Raw genomic sequence first — 15,414 nt, 5'->3', positions numbered from 1 at the left:
CATATAAAAGAATCTGCCAAATAACAATATACATAATATTATTATCATTTTTTATTCTGGCAGCTCTAATTTTATAACAATCTTCTGTTGACTACAGCTGTCCTGACTGAGCCACAATCTATTTGCACGTATTTATAAATAAAATATTGCTTATTAAATTTATTTAGTGAATTTAATGAAAACCATAAGATGGAGAGCTTAAGATTTAAAAAAGAAAAAAAGTTTTCTGTTCTGCTTGGTCCTTGGTATGAATCTTCCACCTTCGTGTTCACCACAGAGGAATGTGACGCCTCCTGAGGTCAAATGTCAGAATTAATTCCAGGAGGAGACTCAGTTTTACATTCCGGCTTGAATTTTCTGTCTTTATAAGATGTACGTCCACTTTCAGGCTGTTAGAATGGACTCCAGTCTAGACGTCTTTTAAATCACTACCAAATGCTTTTCCACTGGGGCTTTGCCAAAAGCTCCTCTAAGGTCATGGAATTTACGCTCATGTTTGGAGCACAGTCTCCCTGTAAAGCGCACCATTTTGGTTTAAAGCGTGTTTCAGTGAACCAGACTAATGTTACTGGGCCAGTAATGGGCCATTTATGACCTCTAGGGCCTGCTCCTCTGGCCTGGCCTGGGTGTGCATGGCAAGACTTGTCTGACAATAGCAACTCTGACATAAATCCTGTGGGTTTAACAGAAGGTAAGGCGGTGTTTCATTGAAATTTTAGGGTATTCTTAAATCCTTGGAAACTATAAAGTCCTACTCTATCAGACAGTGCTGATCATTTCTAAACACTGCTGCTCCTCCATCAGTATGGAAAGGCCGGATCATCAGGCCTACAGCTGTATCTAATTATTCAAGGAATGCAGGGCTTTTGCGAGGAAAAAAAACCTCTGCAGAATATGGGCCGGCTTTCTCAAATCTTTCTCCCCCTTCCCCTTCTCAGCTGAGCTCCTTTGGCAATGCCACAGCCCAGTCTCTGATGAGAGGATGAGAACCTACACCCGCGGGGCGCCCACTGTCTTCTTCATAAGTCTTCTGTGGCCCCTGCTCTCTCCGGCAGCTGTAGCTGAGGTGGACCCCAGCGGAGGAATCCCCTTCATGGGGGGCAACTACAATGGTCATCCCATGCTGTACTTCAGCCGTGGGGATGTGGAACAGCTGCAGTACGCAGCTGCGGGGACTCACCGGGAGATGGCGAGACGAATCCGCGAGGCTGGGGAGACCATGCTAGAGCACCCCGAGGAGTACCTGCCCCCCTGGAGCCCGGCCGAGTTCAGCGCCCGCTGGAATGAGGTTTATGGAAACAACCTGGGCGTCCTGTCCATGTTCTGCCTGCTGTACCCACACAGGGCCGGGGCCCTCGATCTGGTCAAGGACTACATGGAGAGGATGGCAGCCCAGCCTAGTTGGTATATTTTCTGTTGTTTTTTTTACTTTATCTTTTTAACCTGACACATTGACAGTGACTGAAACTTTTTGTTCACAGTTTACAGATGTTACTTGATATCTCTGCTCCACCCCCACATCTTCATCAATGCATCATTAATGCTAAACCGCTGCTGTCAGTGGCTTTTTAGCCAGTCCCCTCTCTGGAGTGTTCTGGTCCTTCTCTGTGGGAAGACTCGTGGTAAAGATGCATTGTGGGCCGATAAGTCTGTAGTCCAGGAAATATGTTTAGCAGCTGTTTGCCCAAACAACCCCCACCCTCACCCCAAGTGAGAGGAAATGAAATATTCAGATGTGGGCTGAATAGTTCAGGCCTGGGTTGTGACTGAAGCTCGGGGTCCAGGTGACCTGACAGGGACTGCCTCTAGTTGTGATTAGTTCTCCTCTGTATTGCATATCATCAGGCTAAGCTACAGTCATTTCCCTAACCAATCTTTCTTTTATTTCCCATGTTTTCAGCTTGGTAATCCAGCTGTGGGAGCTCTTGCTTTAGTATGATGCACACTTCATCCTAGAGAATATGTTTCCATCATATGTTTGCTTCAGTTTACACAAGGTTAAGTAATTCTCAGGGAGTTTGACACGACATTTGCCACCTTCGTATGGAACTTATGATTGTGTGGTTATGACATATGCAACCTCAGTGTTTGAGTGGCTGAACAGAGCTGCAGAGTATACACAATCAGTGCCATAGGGCTCATTATTGTCATTGGTTTGAACATGGCAGAGGGATTTTAGCTTTGCTGCATATCAGCACTTTGATGTCAAATTAGGTAAGAATGCATGATGATGACTATTTTGGATGTGCAAAGGAAACCATAACAATGAGCTGTTTATATCAACTCTGAACACAGCATATATTATCCTAGGTGACGATAGGTTGCTACGTTCTTCAGGCTTTGAAGTTTCTCTAAGTATCAATTCAGTGCTTTCCACAGAGTTAAATTATGTTTGTTGCAGGAGCATTTTGTTTGAGGGTGAACAAAGCCAAATTCATACTTTTCCAAACTAATAATTAAATATACATATTACTGTCAGTTTTTCAGGTGGAGGTATCCAGGTAGAGTTGGATAGCATTTTTCCCTTAATAAATAAAAAATGACATATCATATTTACTCTAGTTGTCTTTGTTGATGATCTTAAACGAGTGTGGCAAATTTCAAAAAATGAGAAATTAGGAGAGGGGCAAATACTTTTCCACAGCAGTGTATCTGTGTTAATTTAATTCAGGAAGAAAACAAACAGAAACTATTTGGTCACAGACAGTTTTTAAGAATGATAACACAGCTAAATGGAAAATTACTCAAAACCAGTCATTTGAATTTAGGCTTTAAAGGGTTTTCTTAGCAAACTTAACTGTTTACTGCAGTCAGCATCTTCTTTGGACACTCCACTGCCTTCCTGCTACTGATAGATTATCTGACTGGATCATAGCATTTATTTTTAATTCATTCGTATTATGATTCAACAGAAAGTGTGTGTGTGTGTGTTTTTTTTTTTGTTTGTTTGTTTTTTTTTAAATGTCCTGTCGCTCACCCTAAAGCTGTTTTGGCAGATGGCTGCCTCTACCTGAGCCTTGTTCTGTCAGAGGTTTCCTTCCTTCCTTCTCACTGTCACCAAGTACCTGCTCAGAGGGGGTCGCTTGATTGTTGGAGTTTCCTCTGTGTCTGCTTTCTACCTTACAGTATTATCCGCCTCAAGCTCCAAGTGGTTGCTGTTGTGATTTAGCACTATATAAACAAATTTTAACTGAATTGAACTTAATTTAAAATGTAAAAAAAAAGCGATCTAAGCTTATGTTCAGCTTAGTCCCAAAGTCATTGTACAAAGCTATGTTTCTTTAGCTCCAAAAGCTCTTTCAAGTTTAATTATAACAGTCAAGACTTATTGGCAACCAAAATTCTCAGGGGTAAATTTAGACTAGCCACTCTGAAATGTGTCAGTCTAAAATCGAAATGATATAAACACAAACGTCTCTATGTTTTTATTTTCCACCTCGCGACATTTCCTACTGTGAGAAAAACATTAGCAAGTCAGCTGAATTCATCCATTCAGCCAATGCCTGGACAGTCCTCGGGCTTTTCACAGTCAGCCATGACTGAACTTCCTGCCAGTAGCCGTGCTTCCTTATTTCCCTAACAATTCGATTGAGTTCAATGGCCATCAGTTCTGGCTGGCAAATGCAAAAAGGCTGAAAAGTGGATTAAAGCATTCACGACTTCCAATTCTACACACATTCTGTTTGAAAAACTAAAACCAATCAGAAGTGGTGCTTAAATACTTTCATATATGGAAATAGTGGCTTCACAATCTTGCAGGAGTCAGGCTCTCTACCTGTGTAATATTTGTTAATCATCACCATCTCAGTGCTTGGTTCTCTTACATTTTCAAGCAGTTTGCTCAACCTCTACAGTTTTTGACTATTAATGGTGCAAACAGTGTTAATAAGCAAGATTTAAATCAGCAGGTCCTGCAGGAATGTTGGGATTAGGGAAATTCTTGTGTATAGTTGGAGTTTACTATTTTATACCAGTTGTAGTGGCGTGTCATGTATTTCGGTAAACCAAAAAAGCTGGGGAAGAAGAAGACTTAGATTCATTTTGCAGAGCCAATTAAATTGTTTGTAACGTTGCTGCAGATCGCTTTGTGGACACTTGTGAGATAGTCATCTGTATATATAAAGTGAATGGAATAGAACCATGCACTTTGCTTTTTTTTCCCCAGGGTTTTTAATTTATTCAAATGTATTCTAATTGGCCAAAAGGTTTAGCAGGACTTAGACATTCAAAAGTTAGCACAAGAGCACAGTTAAATCAAAGCCTCCTCTACTGGTGGTCTTTAGATTTTTATGTTATTGTACTGTGTCACTGTGCCATTTAAAATGCCCTCTCTGGACTATCATTAGGATGGAAACAGACATAATAGATGTTTTACACCTGGTTCCCTTCACAAACAGTACATTTGCAATAACAAGTTTTCCAAATGAATATTATACAAATAAAAAAGAAGCTATAGCAATATTGCAAGTCACATTGATCAAATCGGTGTAGTGACCGAGGAGTGTTTTTTTTGACTGCGCCAGTTTCTTAGAAATTTCAAAGCAGGTTTTGTGCACCATACATGATTTTCTTCACTGCATCATTTCTTCCCCAAAGTACTTCAGATGTGGAGAATAAGTCCATATTTCTCAGCCTAATTTGTCTTTTAATTTAATTTATTTAAATCAGCATTTGATATTAAAGATGTCAAAATTGATAAATGTGAAAATTGACTGTCTTCATCTCGCTACTATACAAACGCAGCTGAAGAGTCTTGGCAGTACATGTTCCCAATGGTTGGAACATCATTATCTGTTGTGTCACTCACAGCAGAATTATGTTTCTCCCTTATCTAAACTTGTCAGTTCATAGGTTATAAAGCATTCCTGTTCTTTCAAAGGTGCTGCTCAATGTGATAAGAACAGAAAGAGAATCTCAGGCATTCCACTGCATGGATGCCATGTTCCCTCCAACCACTGAACAGGGCCATGGGGATTTTCCAGACTGGCATTAGTGCAATTTACAGGGCATTTTTCACAACATTAGGATGTGTGCCACAGTGCAGAAAAGAAAAGCCACTGAGCATGTGTTTTCACGTCTTAAGAGCACACTGTGAGTTTTCTACTTGGCCGCACTTTTATTGTGGTCACTGAACCTCTCGGGGCTTCTGCACAGTGGCTCCAGGAATCAGTCAGCTGTGGTATTCATGACCTTCAATTACGCCTGCAACAACCATGTTCCAATGAAGAGCTTCTACTTTGTGGCAGAATGCTGCCTGCCTCTCTGGTGTGTGTGTGTGTGTGTGTGTGTGTGTGTGTGTGTGTGTGTCTTTATTGTCATTGTACATGTTTGCCGGAATAAAATAAAAATAGTGGATTAAAAAGCAAACAAGAGAAATATATAAAATCAAAACAAGTGTGTTTTGGCATAATTCAATATCAAGTCCAACTCTAAGTTGGCAGTAACTTTTATTCTCTTTTCTTTTTTGTCCTTTGGGCAGCTTTCAGCATAAAAAAGCTCTGATTTTCAAATTAATGAATATAAATTTAAGGATCCAGCGGAAGGAGGAACACCATTAATGCATTTTATCAAATGTGTTATTGGGGCAGCTGGGGGTTTCGAAGTCTCCGCTCTAGTTGATCTCAATGGTGTTCTGTCAGGGTTGAGGTCAGGACTCTTGGCAGGCCAGTCAAGTTTGCCTCACTCATGCATGTCTGTATGGAGCTTATTTTAGTGCACAGTGATATTGGAACAGGAAGTGGCCATCCCCAAACTGTTCCCCCAAAGTTGGAACTCCTATGCTGAAGCATTAAGACCACTATGCACCTCAGCAGCTGCTGACCCCACTCTGTGATTTTATGTGGCCTGCCACTTCGTGGCTAAGTTGCTTTTGTTCCCAGTCGCTTTCACTTTGTTATGATGCCACCAACAGTTGACTGTGGAATATTTAGTAGTGAGGAAATTTCACAACTGGACTTGTTGTACAGGTGAAGTTCTATCACTGTACCGCACTGGAATTCGCCTCGATGTGACCCAGTCATTCACAGATATTTAAGTGCTTGATTTTATACACTTTTGGCCATGGAAGTGATTGGAAAACCTAAATTCAGTATAGCAATGTAGTGTGTTACTATAGTAGTGAAAGTGTGTAATGCACACAGGGCTGCAGGGCAGGGGATACCCCACTACTCATGCGCCATTTTCAGCCAATGCAAAGAAAAGTATTAGAAGAGTAGGAATATACCCATGTGGCATCATTTTGTTTTTAACTTAAAAATCATTCACTAAATCACCATTAAAAGACTATGTGATGAAATGTCTAAATTGCACAAAGCAATGAAAAAATTCATGTTTGTTCATATCAGACAACATGTATACAACAGGATACATCTGTGATCGGTCAGTATTGGCTAACTGCAAATCATTATTCTCCGTCCCTTGAACTTTTATTAAATGTGCCTTGAATATATTTTTGTATCTGGAAATACAAAAAGTCTGTTCCGTTTTGGTATTTGGCCCCCTTTTTTAAATACTTCCTGTTGCTTTCATGGCGTGCACTTGCGGACTCTTTGTAGCCTGGTTGCTGACGTTGCTCCAACTAGTACCGGATGTTTTTGTAGACGCCAGATGCCAAAGCTTGAAAAATGAAATTATAGCAGCATTATAAATTTCTGTGAAAGGTAGTATAACTACAGTGAAAGTCAACAAACTAGGCTTGATGGTTAGTCAAATTACCCAAAATGACAGTATTTAGGATGCTACACCCTGTGCTTACTTTGTGTCACACTGAAGTGGAATGCTGCCTACTGTCCTCTTTTGACCCACTCTCTACAACAGAGGTGCAAACTGATTCTTAGTTACCAGAATTCAAATTTACATAGGAGTTTTTTTCTGATTAAGATGAACGGATTTCTATTATTTGTTGTTGTTGTTTATTTAGTGTATAGGGATTTATCCTCGCAGCTAGACTGGAGGTGATAACACAACTCCAGTCCTGTTTAGATCTTAAGAGAGCCTTTGTGTAGATCTCAGCACAATCCATGATGCCAATTATTGGCTGTTAATATGCAGTCCACACATCTGTAGTTCAATTCCCTTTAATTAACCTGAACAGAATGGTTGCTTTCACTTTTTTTCTTAAAAGTAACACCTGGCGGTTCACACGTCAGCAGTCTTAGATCCAACCTGGAGAGAATCTACCCACGCTGCATTTCTAATGTCTCGTTTTATTGGTACACTTGTAATTTTGCTGATAAATCCTACTTAGCGTCTTTATTTTGCTTTTAAGGAGACCAGCCCTTTTACAGCTGCTATGTTAATTAAAAGGCTTTGCAAAGGAAGGCTTTCTTGTTCATTAGAAGCCATTTGCCAGGATTTCGTTGAAAAGAGTGAAAATTTCATACTTGCAATTTTTTTCCACTTGCTGATGCCTTCCCTTTTGTTTTGTCCTGATCTATGTATTTGCAGGCTTGTTAAAGACGCTCCCTGGGATGAAGTTCCTCTTGCACACTCTTTAGTTGGATTTGCCACTGCCTATGACTTCCTGTATGAGTACTTGAACAAGGACCAGCAGGAACGTTTCCTGCAGGTGATCGGCAACGCGTCACGCCTGATGTATGAGAAGTCCTATGTCCGAGGGTGGGGGTTTCAGTACCTACACAACCATCAGCCCACCAACTGTGTGGCTCTGCTCACAGGAAGTCTGGTTTACATGATGCAGGGTAAGTGTGTGATGATTACGTTTCTGGCCTCGCAGATCAGTTTCTTGAGTTTGTTGCTGTCTGTTATTCTCAGTCTGCTGCGCCAGCACACCACAGAATCATAAAACATTTTGAGATATTAAAGAACTTCTCAGGAAATCGTTTGGGTTTTTTTTGAGGCCTTCTGTGTTTTGTCCAGTTCATTGTCAGTGTTAAGACCAAGGTATTTATAATCCTCCACTGTGTCCACACAGACCCCATGAATGGGGTTTTTGCCATGTTAACATGCAGATTTTTCTGTCCATGGTGTAAAAGGTGGAGACAAACAGGGAGAAACAGCTCCTGAAGAGAGACACTAACAGTAAATGGTCTATAGCAAACATTTATCTACAGTCTTCTGCAGAATCGTGCAATTAAAACACACATTATCTTGATTCCTTTTCTCTTTCGTAACACAGACGATGCCTCTAAAGCGTGTTTCAGTGCAATCCTTTGTGTGTTTTGGTTTCTGTCACTTCCACAGTTGTTCCATCACATTAATTTCTCCCCAAAAATATTTGTTGTGTTTTGTATGATTTTGTATTTCCGTTGGTGCTTTGTGTGCTTTTGCAGCTTTTTCTCTAATTGCTGGTGTTTTCTGCACACATGCACAACAGAAAGATCACACTAATGAACACATTTAGGTAAAATCTACTTACTGAACACCAATGATGCTGTCCACTTGTACTTTATTGCTCACACTAGTGACAATTTTGAATTGTGGAAAAAGCCACAAAAAAAATTCTGTTCTGTTTTGTCTGCCTTAAATGTTTTTATGAAGAAACATTTTTCCACAAATAGTGTGGAAGTTGAAGAGAAATCCTGCAAGCAAAGCAAAATGCAGCCTGACTGGGCGATTTTCATTTGTCTGGATTTCGTTGAAGGGATTTAGTCAAACATGGTCCAAAGTCTGATTCCGCGAATTCTTTTGGGGGATGGGTTACACTAACACATGATCAGTTGTTTTGTTTTTTTTACACGAATGTGAGATATTGAGACATTTCATACTTCAACTTAATCTGCTTCCATTATGTTTTTCTCTCAGTCTGAGCCTTTGATCATGTGGGTAAACTTCACTTCCACCATCTGGGAAGGCAGATGGAAAATGTATGCATTGAATTCTTGTTCTGCACAACTTTGTAGTAACACATAAAGCAGTACTAGACCTGCTGCAGGTTCCTGTTAGAGCAGAAGGACTGCCATGTAGACAGAGTCTATGCAGAATCTATCCAGCAGCTGGGCAAAATCACCTTTGGGTAAGCAACTGAATGATATGCACAAACTTAACCTGACTGGGTGATAGGGAGAACACAAGACTGAAAGCAACATATTAGCTAGTTAGCTCCTGCTGAGTGTTCAAAATATGAGTGAGGGGATTGTCCTCAAGTAAAATTATTGTTTTGCTAAAACAGTGTCAGAATCTGTAGTTTTAGTTTTGGTTTTACACTTTATACGTTAGACAGCTGCCCCTTTTCTGGTTTCCTCCTCAGACTTTGGACACTGTTATTTAAGTTTCTCCAGTTTTGCTTTTTCCTTTCTTCCTGTCCTAGCAGTACAGGATTCTGTCTTACGATATTGTCGTCACTTTCTCCGCTTACTCCAAAAAGGCTCTATAATAAAGCATAGAAAACCCCATATGAGCAAGTGCTTGGTGAGAGTGGGAAGGCAAAGCTCAGTTTTTACAAGAAGAAACTTCTGGCAGAACCAGGCTCAGTAAGAGGAAGACGGGATAAAGACACACTGTGGAAGAGAGCCAGAGATTAATAATTATCCATCCGCTTCCACTTATCCTTTTCAGGGTCACGGGGGGTGCTGGAGCCTATCCCAGCTGTCACAGGGCAAGAGGCGGGGTACACCCTGGACAGGTCGCCAGTCTGTCGCAGGGCTAACACATAGACAGACACAACCATTCGCGCTCACGTTCACACCTATGGGCAATTTGGATTAATCAATTAACCTATCCCCACAAACTACATGTCTTTGGACTGTGGGAGGAAGCCGGGCTACCCGGAGGGAATCCACGCAAACACGGGGAGAACATGCAAGCTCCACACAGAAAGACCCCGGCCTGATGGTGGAATTGAACTCAGGACCGTCTTGCTGTGCGGCAACAGTGCTAACCACCGTGCCACCGTGCTGGCCAGATTAATAATTACTAATGATTATATGCAGAGAGGTGCATAAACACTTAGTGAGTGAAACCTGCCCTCCCCCCCCCCAAAAAACAAAAACAATCACTTGGGAGGATGGAGGATTCATGGTCACCTGACCCAGCCATATCTGTACACTTTACCATAAAGGAAAGTTTAAAGCCTAATCTTAGATGTAGACAGGGTGTCTCCTGAATCCAAACTGGGAGCTGGTTCCACAGAACAGGGGCCTGAAAACTGAAGGCTCTGCCTCCCATTCTACATTTAAATATCCTAGAAACCACAAATAAACTAGCAGCCTGATACGATGACATCCATGACGTCTTTAAGAGAAGATGGAGCCTGATTATTCAAGACCTTGTACATGATGAGAGGAATTTAAATTTGATTCTGGATAAATAGAGAACCAATGAAGAGAAGCCAGTATGGAAGAAATATGCTCTTTATTTCTAGTCCCTGTCAGAATTCTTGCTACAGCATTTTGAACCAATTTAAGGCTTTTCAGGGAGTTTTTAGAACATCCTAGTCAGTTTTATCTGACTTTAGAAGCAGGAAATTAGAGCTCATCCAGGTCTTTATGTCTTTAAGACATTCTTGCAGTTTAACTAATTGATGTGTGTTATCTGGCTTCATGGATGGATAAAGCTGGGTATCATTTGCATAGGAGTGAAAATGTAAACTATGCCTTCTAAAGATACTGCCTAAGGGAAGCATGTATAATGTAAACAGAATTGTTCCTTGTACAGAATCCTGTGGAATTCCATATTTAACCTAAGTTTACATTTACAAGAACAAACTGGATTCTATTAGCACTGCAGTACCTTTAACACCTACGGCATGCTGTAATCACTGTAATAAAATATTATAGCTTATAATTAACTAAGAAAGCTGGGTCAAGTGATGGCTTTTCATGTTACAATTTAACTACCAATTTAACTGCCAGCTTGAAGGCCTGTGGTACATAGCTGATTATTAAAGATTAAATCATTAATTAATGGTAGGACTTCTCAGAGCAGTCTTGTAGGAATGGGGTGTAAAAGACACGTTGATGGTTTGGAGGAAGTAATTACTGAAGTTAACTCAGAAAGCTCAGTTGGAGAAAAAGAGTCTCCAATCGATTAATGCTACTGAAAGTAGCTGTAGATAATGTTACGTATGTGAGATGGTTATGAGTAACTTCTTATCTAGTGGTTAAAATTTTAGTTTTGAAGAGATTCACAAAGTCTTTACTAGTTACTAGTTAAGGTTAAAGGAATACTTGGCCCAACTATTTTTTTTTTTTTTTATCAGCCTGGCTACAGTGCTGCAGAGAAACCTAGGGTTCTTTTTATTTTCTTCAGTGCAAATGTATTTCCTTTTATAGCCATCCTTATTTAGAGAAATGGGCTGTGGTTGATTTGAAATTAGTCCTGTTCCCTATCATACGCAAATCATACAGTAAGAACAAATTTGTCCTGTGTGTTCATGTCATAAATCTGATGGTGATTTTGCATAAAAACTCTTTTATGGGCTCAAAATGTGGTCATAAATATTTTGTATTTGTAAATCAGTTTTGTACTTGTAAATCAGGATTTGTATGTGTAAAAAGAATTTGTGCGTGCGTAAAAAGAATTTGTGCGTGCGTAAAAAAGATTTGTGTGTGTGTAAAAAAGATTTGTATGTGTAAAAAGAATTTGTGCGTGCGTAAAAAAGATTTGTATGTGTAAAAAGAATTTGTGTGTGTGTAAAAAAAGATTTGTATGTGTAAAAAAGATTTGTGTGTGGACTTAGCCAAAAAAACCCCTGCAAGTTACAAGTACGAATTTTGACCCTATTTTTCTTCCTGTCATCTGATTGGTCAATGTCATGTCAATCACAAATGTAACAATCCAATCAGAGAACAGATGGGTTTGGCTGTCGGAGGGGCACTTTTTTGAACTGCAGGTCCTTGAAGGGAATAAACGCCCTTTTACATGCCAACCCAGCGTTTTCCTTCATCACCACGAAGGAAAATAGTCTGTGGTCGTCCGAGTTTGGTGATTTTTGTGTCACAGGTCTACGTGCTTTATACAGGGACTTCCACAGCCTTTTCAACAGCGCTGCGGACCGCGGGGGGGGCAGTGTTTTGGAAATGACAGTCTTCATTACAAAGCTTTCTTCGTTATGAATTAGCATACATGTTTTTATTGAACATTTGAAGAACTAGCAAAAAAAACCCAGAAACTGTTGTAGAGGACATAAAGTCAGAGATAGAAACGACAAGGAGCAGGTGCATCTAGTACAGGTAGAGCTGCTGCAAAAACCCACAGAGCCCAGGAGCCAGCGCAACAAATTCTGGATCCTTTGCTTTTAGTTAGCAGTTAGCATTAGCAGCACATCCTGCATCTGATGTGAAAGGACCTTTATGCTGCGCACTGTGACTCACAGCAATGGTCCCGGGTCAGCCCTGACTTTGTGTTAAACTAATCCTAAAGTAATAATGGTATTTCTAACCACTGACATACCACAATTTTATCCTTTCAACAGCTGCTGAAAGTAAGGGGACCTAGCTGCTATCGGATATTTATATAGAGATCCTCCAGCTTCAAACTGTATTACCCTTCAAGGACCTGCAGTTCAAAAAAGTGCCCCTCCGACAGCCAAACCCATCTGTTCTCTGATTGGATTGTTACATTTGTGATTGACATGACATTGACCAATCAGATGAAAGGAAGAAAAATAGGGTCAAAATTCGTACTTGTAACTTGCAGGGGGCTTTTTGGCTAAGTCCACACACAAATCTTTTTTACACATACAAATCTTTTTTACGCACGCACAAATTCTTTTTACACATACAAATCCTGATTTACAAGTACAAAACTGATTTACAAGTACAAAATATTTATGACCACATTTTGAGCCCATAGTGAAGCAGAAGAGGAAGGACATCAAGACGTTCTCAAAGGGTTTTCTGGCGTTTAAGATTTAGTCCTGATGTAAACTAAATTCCAGCTCAATTGCCGAGAACCGCTGTGGTTAGGGCTGCTCAATTAATCGAATTTTAATCTAGATTACGATCTGGGCTTTCAACGATCATTAAAAATGACTGAGCCGATTATTAGCACCTCCCTCGTGCTTTACTCTCGCGCTGCTCCGTGTGGCAAATCGAGCGCACCTCTCTGCGTTTCGACCACGCGTCACAAGAGGACCCGAGGGAAGCTCGGAAAGCTAAGCAGAAGTTATTTGGAGAGGAGAGGATAATGGCTGCTGAAGAAAGAATGCCGTTGGTTGAAAAGAGAGGTAAAACGACTTCAGTGGTGTGGAAACCAATGTTCTCTCTAAGCTGCGCACGTGCGCAATTGCGCACTGCTGGCACGGTCTCTGCGCACAGAAAATCTGCGTTGCGCACAAAAAAAAACTAACCTGAATTGAAATTAAAATTAAAACTTTAACAATTCTGTTTTGCAGTGTTAGTCAGTAAGTGACTGGCTGCTCCTGTATGGGATTAGAACGATGCCACCTTATCCTATAGTCCAGCCAATAATACGATTCACATTCGTATATACGCAGCCAATCAACGTCGTTGACAGGCTATGACAGCATCCTTATGTGCCGACACCGGTGTTTTAGCTAGCAAAGCGGCGTGGCTGATGTGCAGTGAAGCCACATTAATGACAACGTGTACAACCATTGGAGATGTGAGCAGGACAGACGGAACAATTGACGGAAAAAGTGTGGACTTTATACCAGTTTTTAAATTGTGTTGATAGGCAACGTAAAACCAGAGTTATGATAAAAATATATGCAATGTTTGGTTTTCTTCCTGAATACTATCGTTATTTATATTTACTGCGGGAAGAAACGGTAAAAACGGCGTTTTATAAGGAAAACGCTCGAAAGCACTCTCCGCCTGTGAGCAAACACAAAACCAAAAAACCCCCCACCCTTTCCTATTGGTCGAAAAAAGTACCATGTCGACCAATCAAAAAATGATATGGCAACGTGGCATCTAGTTGTTAAGAAACGGGGGGAAGTTTTAGGAGTGACGGCGGTGTTCTGAGATGTGAGAGATTTGAGACGTTTAGCGCAAATCGTGTGTAGTGTGTAGTCAATAGTTTTGTTGTGTGTGTCAGAACAATGAGGCGGCTGCTGAATGTTACAGGTGTTACAGGAGTGATATATCTCCTGTTGTCAGGCCTGCAGGAATCAGGCTGTTGTTCTCCTTTATCTCATAGTGGACAGAAATTAGTTTTTGGAGTGGCACAAATAATTTGTGTGGCATCAGATTTGATGCAGAACAGCTGTTCTCTTTCAAACATTCGTTTCGGTGTCTCACTATGGGGAACGCTCTCTCAGCGTTGTCCTCAGAAGCCTCTATATCATTACTCCAGCCAGCATTGGCTGGCAGTCGTGACGCCAGCGTCAGGGAGGGGCCACCCTCCTCCCTATAAAAGGGTGTGACGCAGCGTCACCCGTCATTCAATTTCCTCTTCTCGCTTCTTAGAAACCTCATCTCTCCTGACTGTGAACGTGAGTGCTAGCTTAACTGTCCACGCGAGCAAGCTAACACCTTGGTCACCGGGCGCTAGCACGGTTCGCGTTTCGAGTCGCCTGCTCTTCACCACAGAGCCAGGTCGGAGAGTGTGTTAGCTGCCACCACGCACCTAGCACAACAGCTAGCTGACCAAGCTAACTGTCTTTGCTACACACGGTCACCAAGCCAAGTAGCACAAGCGCTAGCCACCACACTAGCTAGGTCATACTAGCTCACCATAGCTACCCGACCGAGAGAAGAAAAAAGATCAGCGTTAGCCGTCCAGCCATTCCAAGCTAGCTACACCAAGCTTCCTTTAATATGGCAGACTGCAAACCGCTGCCCAGAATTTGCCCCTGCGGTTGCAAAATCTCAGGTTCAGATACACATGACGCGTGTGTGATGTGCCTCGGGCTGCAACACGCCCAAGCGGCTATTTCCACACCGGGTTCATGCGAACACTGCGCTCGCTTCACCCTAAAAAGCCTTCGCCGAAGGCTAGCCCGTCAGGCTAGCCTGTCGAAGAAGGACCCAATGCTGTCTCCAATCGTCCCACCGATGGAGCACATTGAGTCAGCCACACCAGGCACCAGCTGGGGCGACGAGATGGATATCGTCCTCCCGCTGGTGGATGATGCCGAGGTCAGCTGCGAAGCTATGTTGTCTGATTCCCTCGAGGCTAATGACGAGCTACTCAGCGAATCCTCCGAGGGAGCGTCGGAACATCTCGTCTCGGACGAGGATGACGACGTTTTCTTTGCCCCCTCTGGTCGGAATTCTGCGACACAAGGGGCCGATTGTGATAACCCCGGCACACAGTCCCGCGGCATGGAGCTATTTGACGTTGCAAAACAGGCAGCTGAAAAGCTGGCAATCCCATGGCCCGCGGTGACAACGGAGACCTCCACCTCACGATACGAGGGTAAAAGGCTCCCCAAAGCAGAGCGCACTACTAAGCAGGTACTGCTGCTTTTCCCCGAATGCGTGGACGAGGTCACACGCTGCTGGGCAAAGCCATTTTCGTCACCCAACCCCGTGCAGGGAGCGGCGGCGT

The 15,414-nt window shown here is 41.9% G+C and overlaps 1 protein-coding gene across 4 annotated transcripts in view; it reads left to right on the top strand.

The window, feature by feature from the left end:
* The window catches only part of dse (dermatan sulfate epimerase), a 32,896-nt gene that overhangs the window by 1,949 nt on the left and 15,533 nt on the right, over positions 1-15,414 (top strand). For 3 of the 4 annotated variants that reach the window (XM_005457913.4, XM_005457914.4, XM_025899059.1), the window contains exons 2-3: positions 939-1,404; positions 7,447-7,700. In XM_005457913.4, coding sequence (XP_005457970.1) covers positions 983-1,404; positions 7,447-7,700 — 676 coding nt within the window. In that variant the 5' untranslated portion in view covers positions 939-982. Of the gene's footprint in view, positions 1-938; positions 1,405-7,446; positions 7,701-15,414 lie in introns of those variants that run through there. The other variant, XM_019346165.2, reaches the window with a different exon arrangement.

Source organism: Oreochromis niloticus, linkage group LG15, assembly GCF_001858045.2.
Source record: "Oreochromis niloticus isolate F11D_XX linkage group LG15, O_niloticus_UMD_NMBU, whole genome shotgun sequence".
Classification (NCBI taxonomy): domain Eukaryota; kingdom Metazoa; phylum Chordata; class Actinopteri; order Cichliformes; family Cichlidae; genus Oreochromis; species Oreochromis niloticus.
Note: the sequence above shows the minus strand (reverse complement) of the source record. Positions and strands in the feature narration are given on the sequence as shown.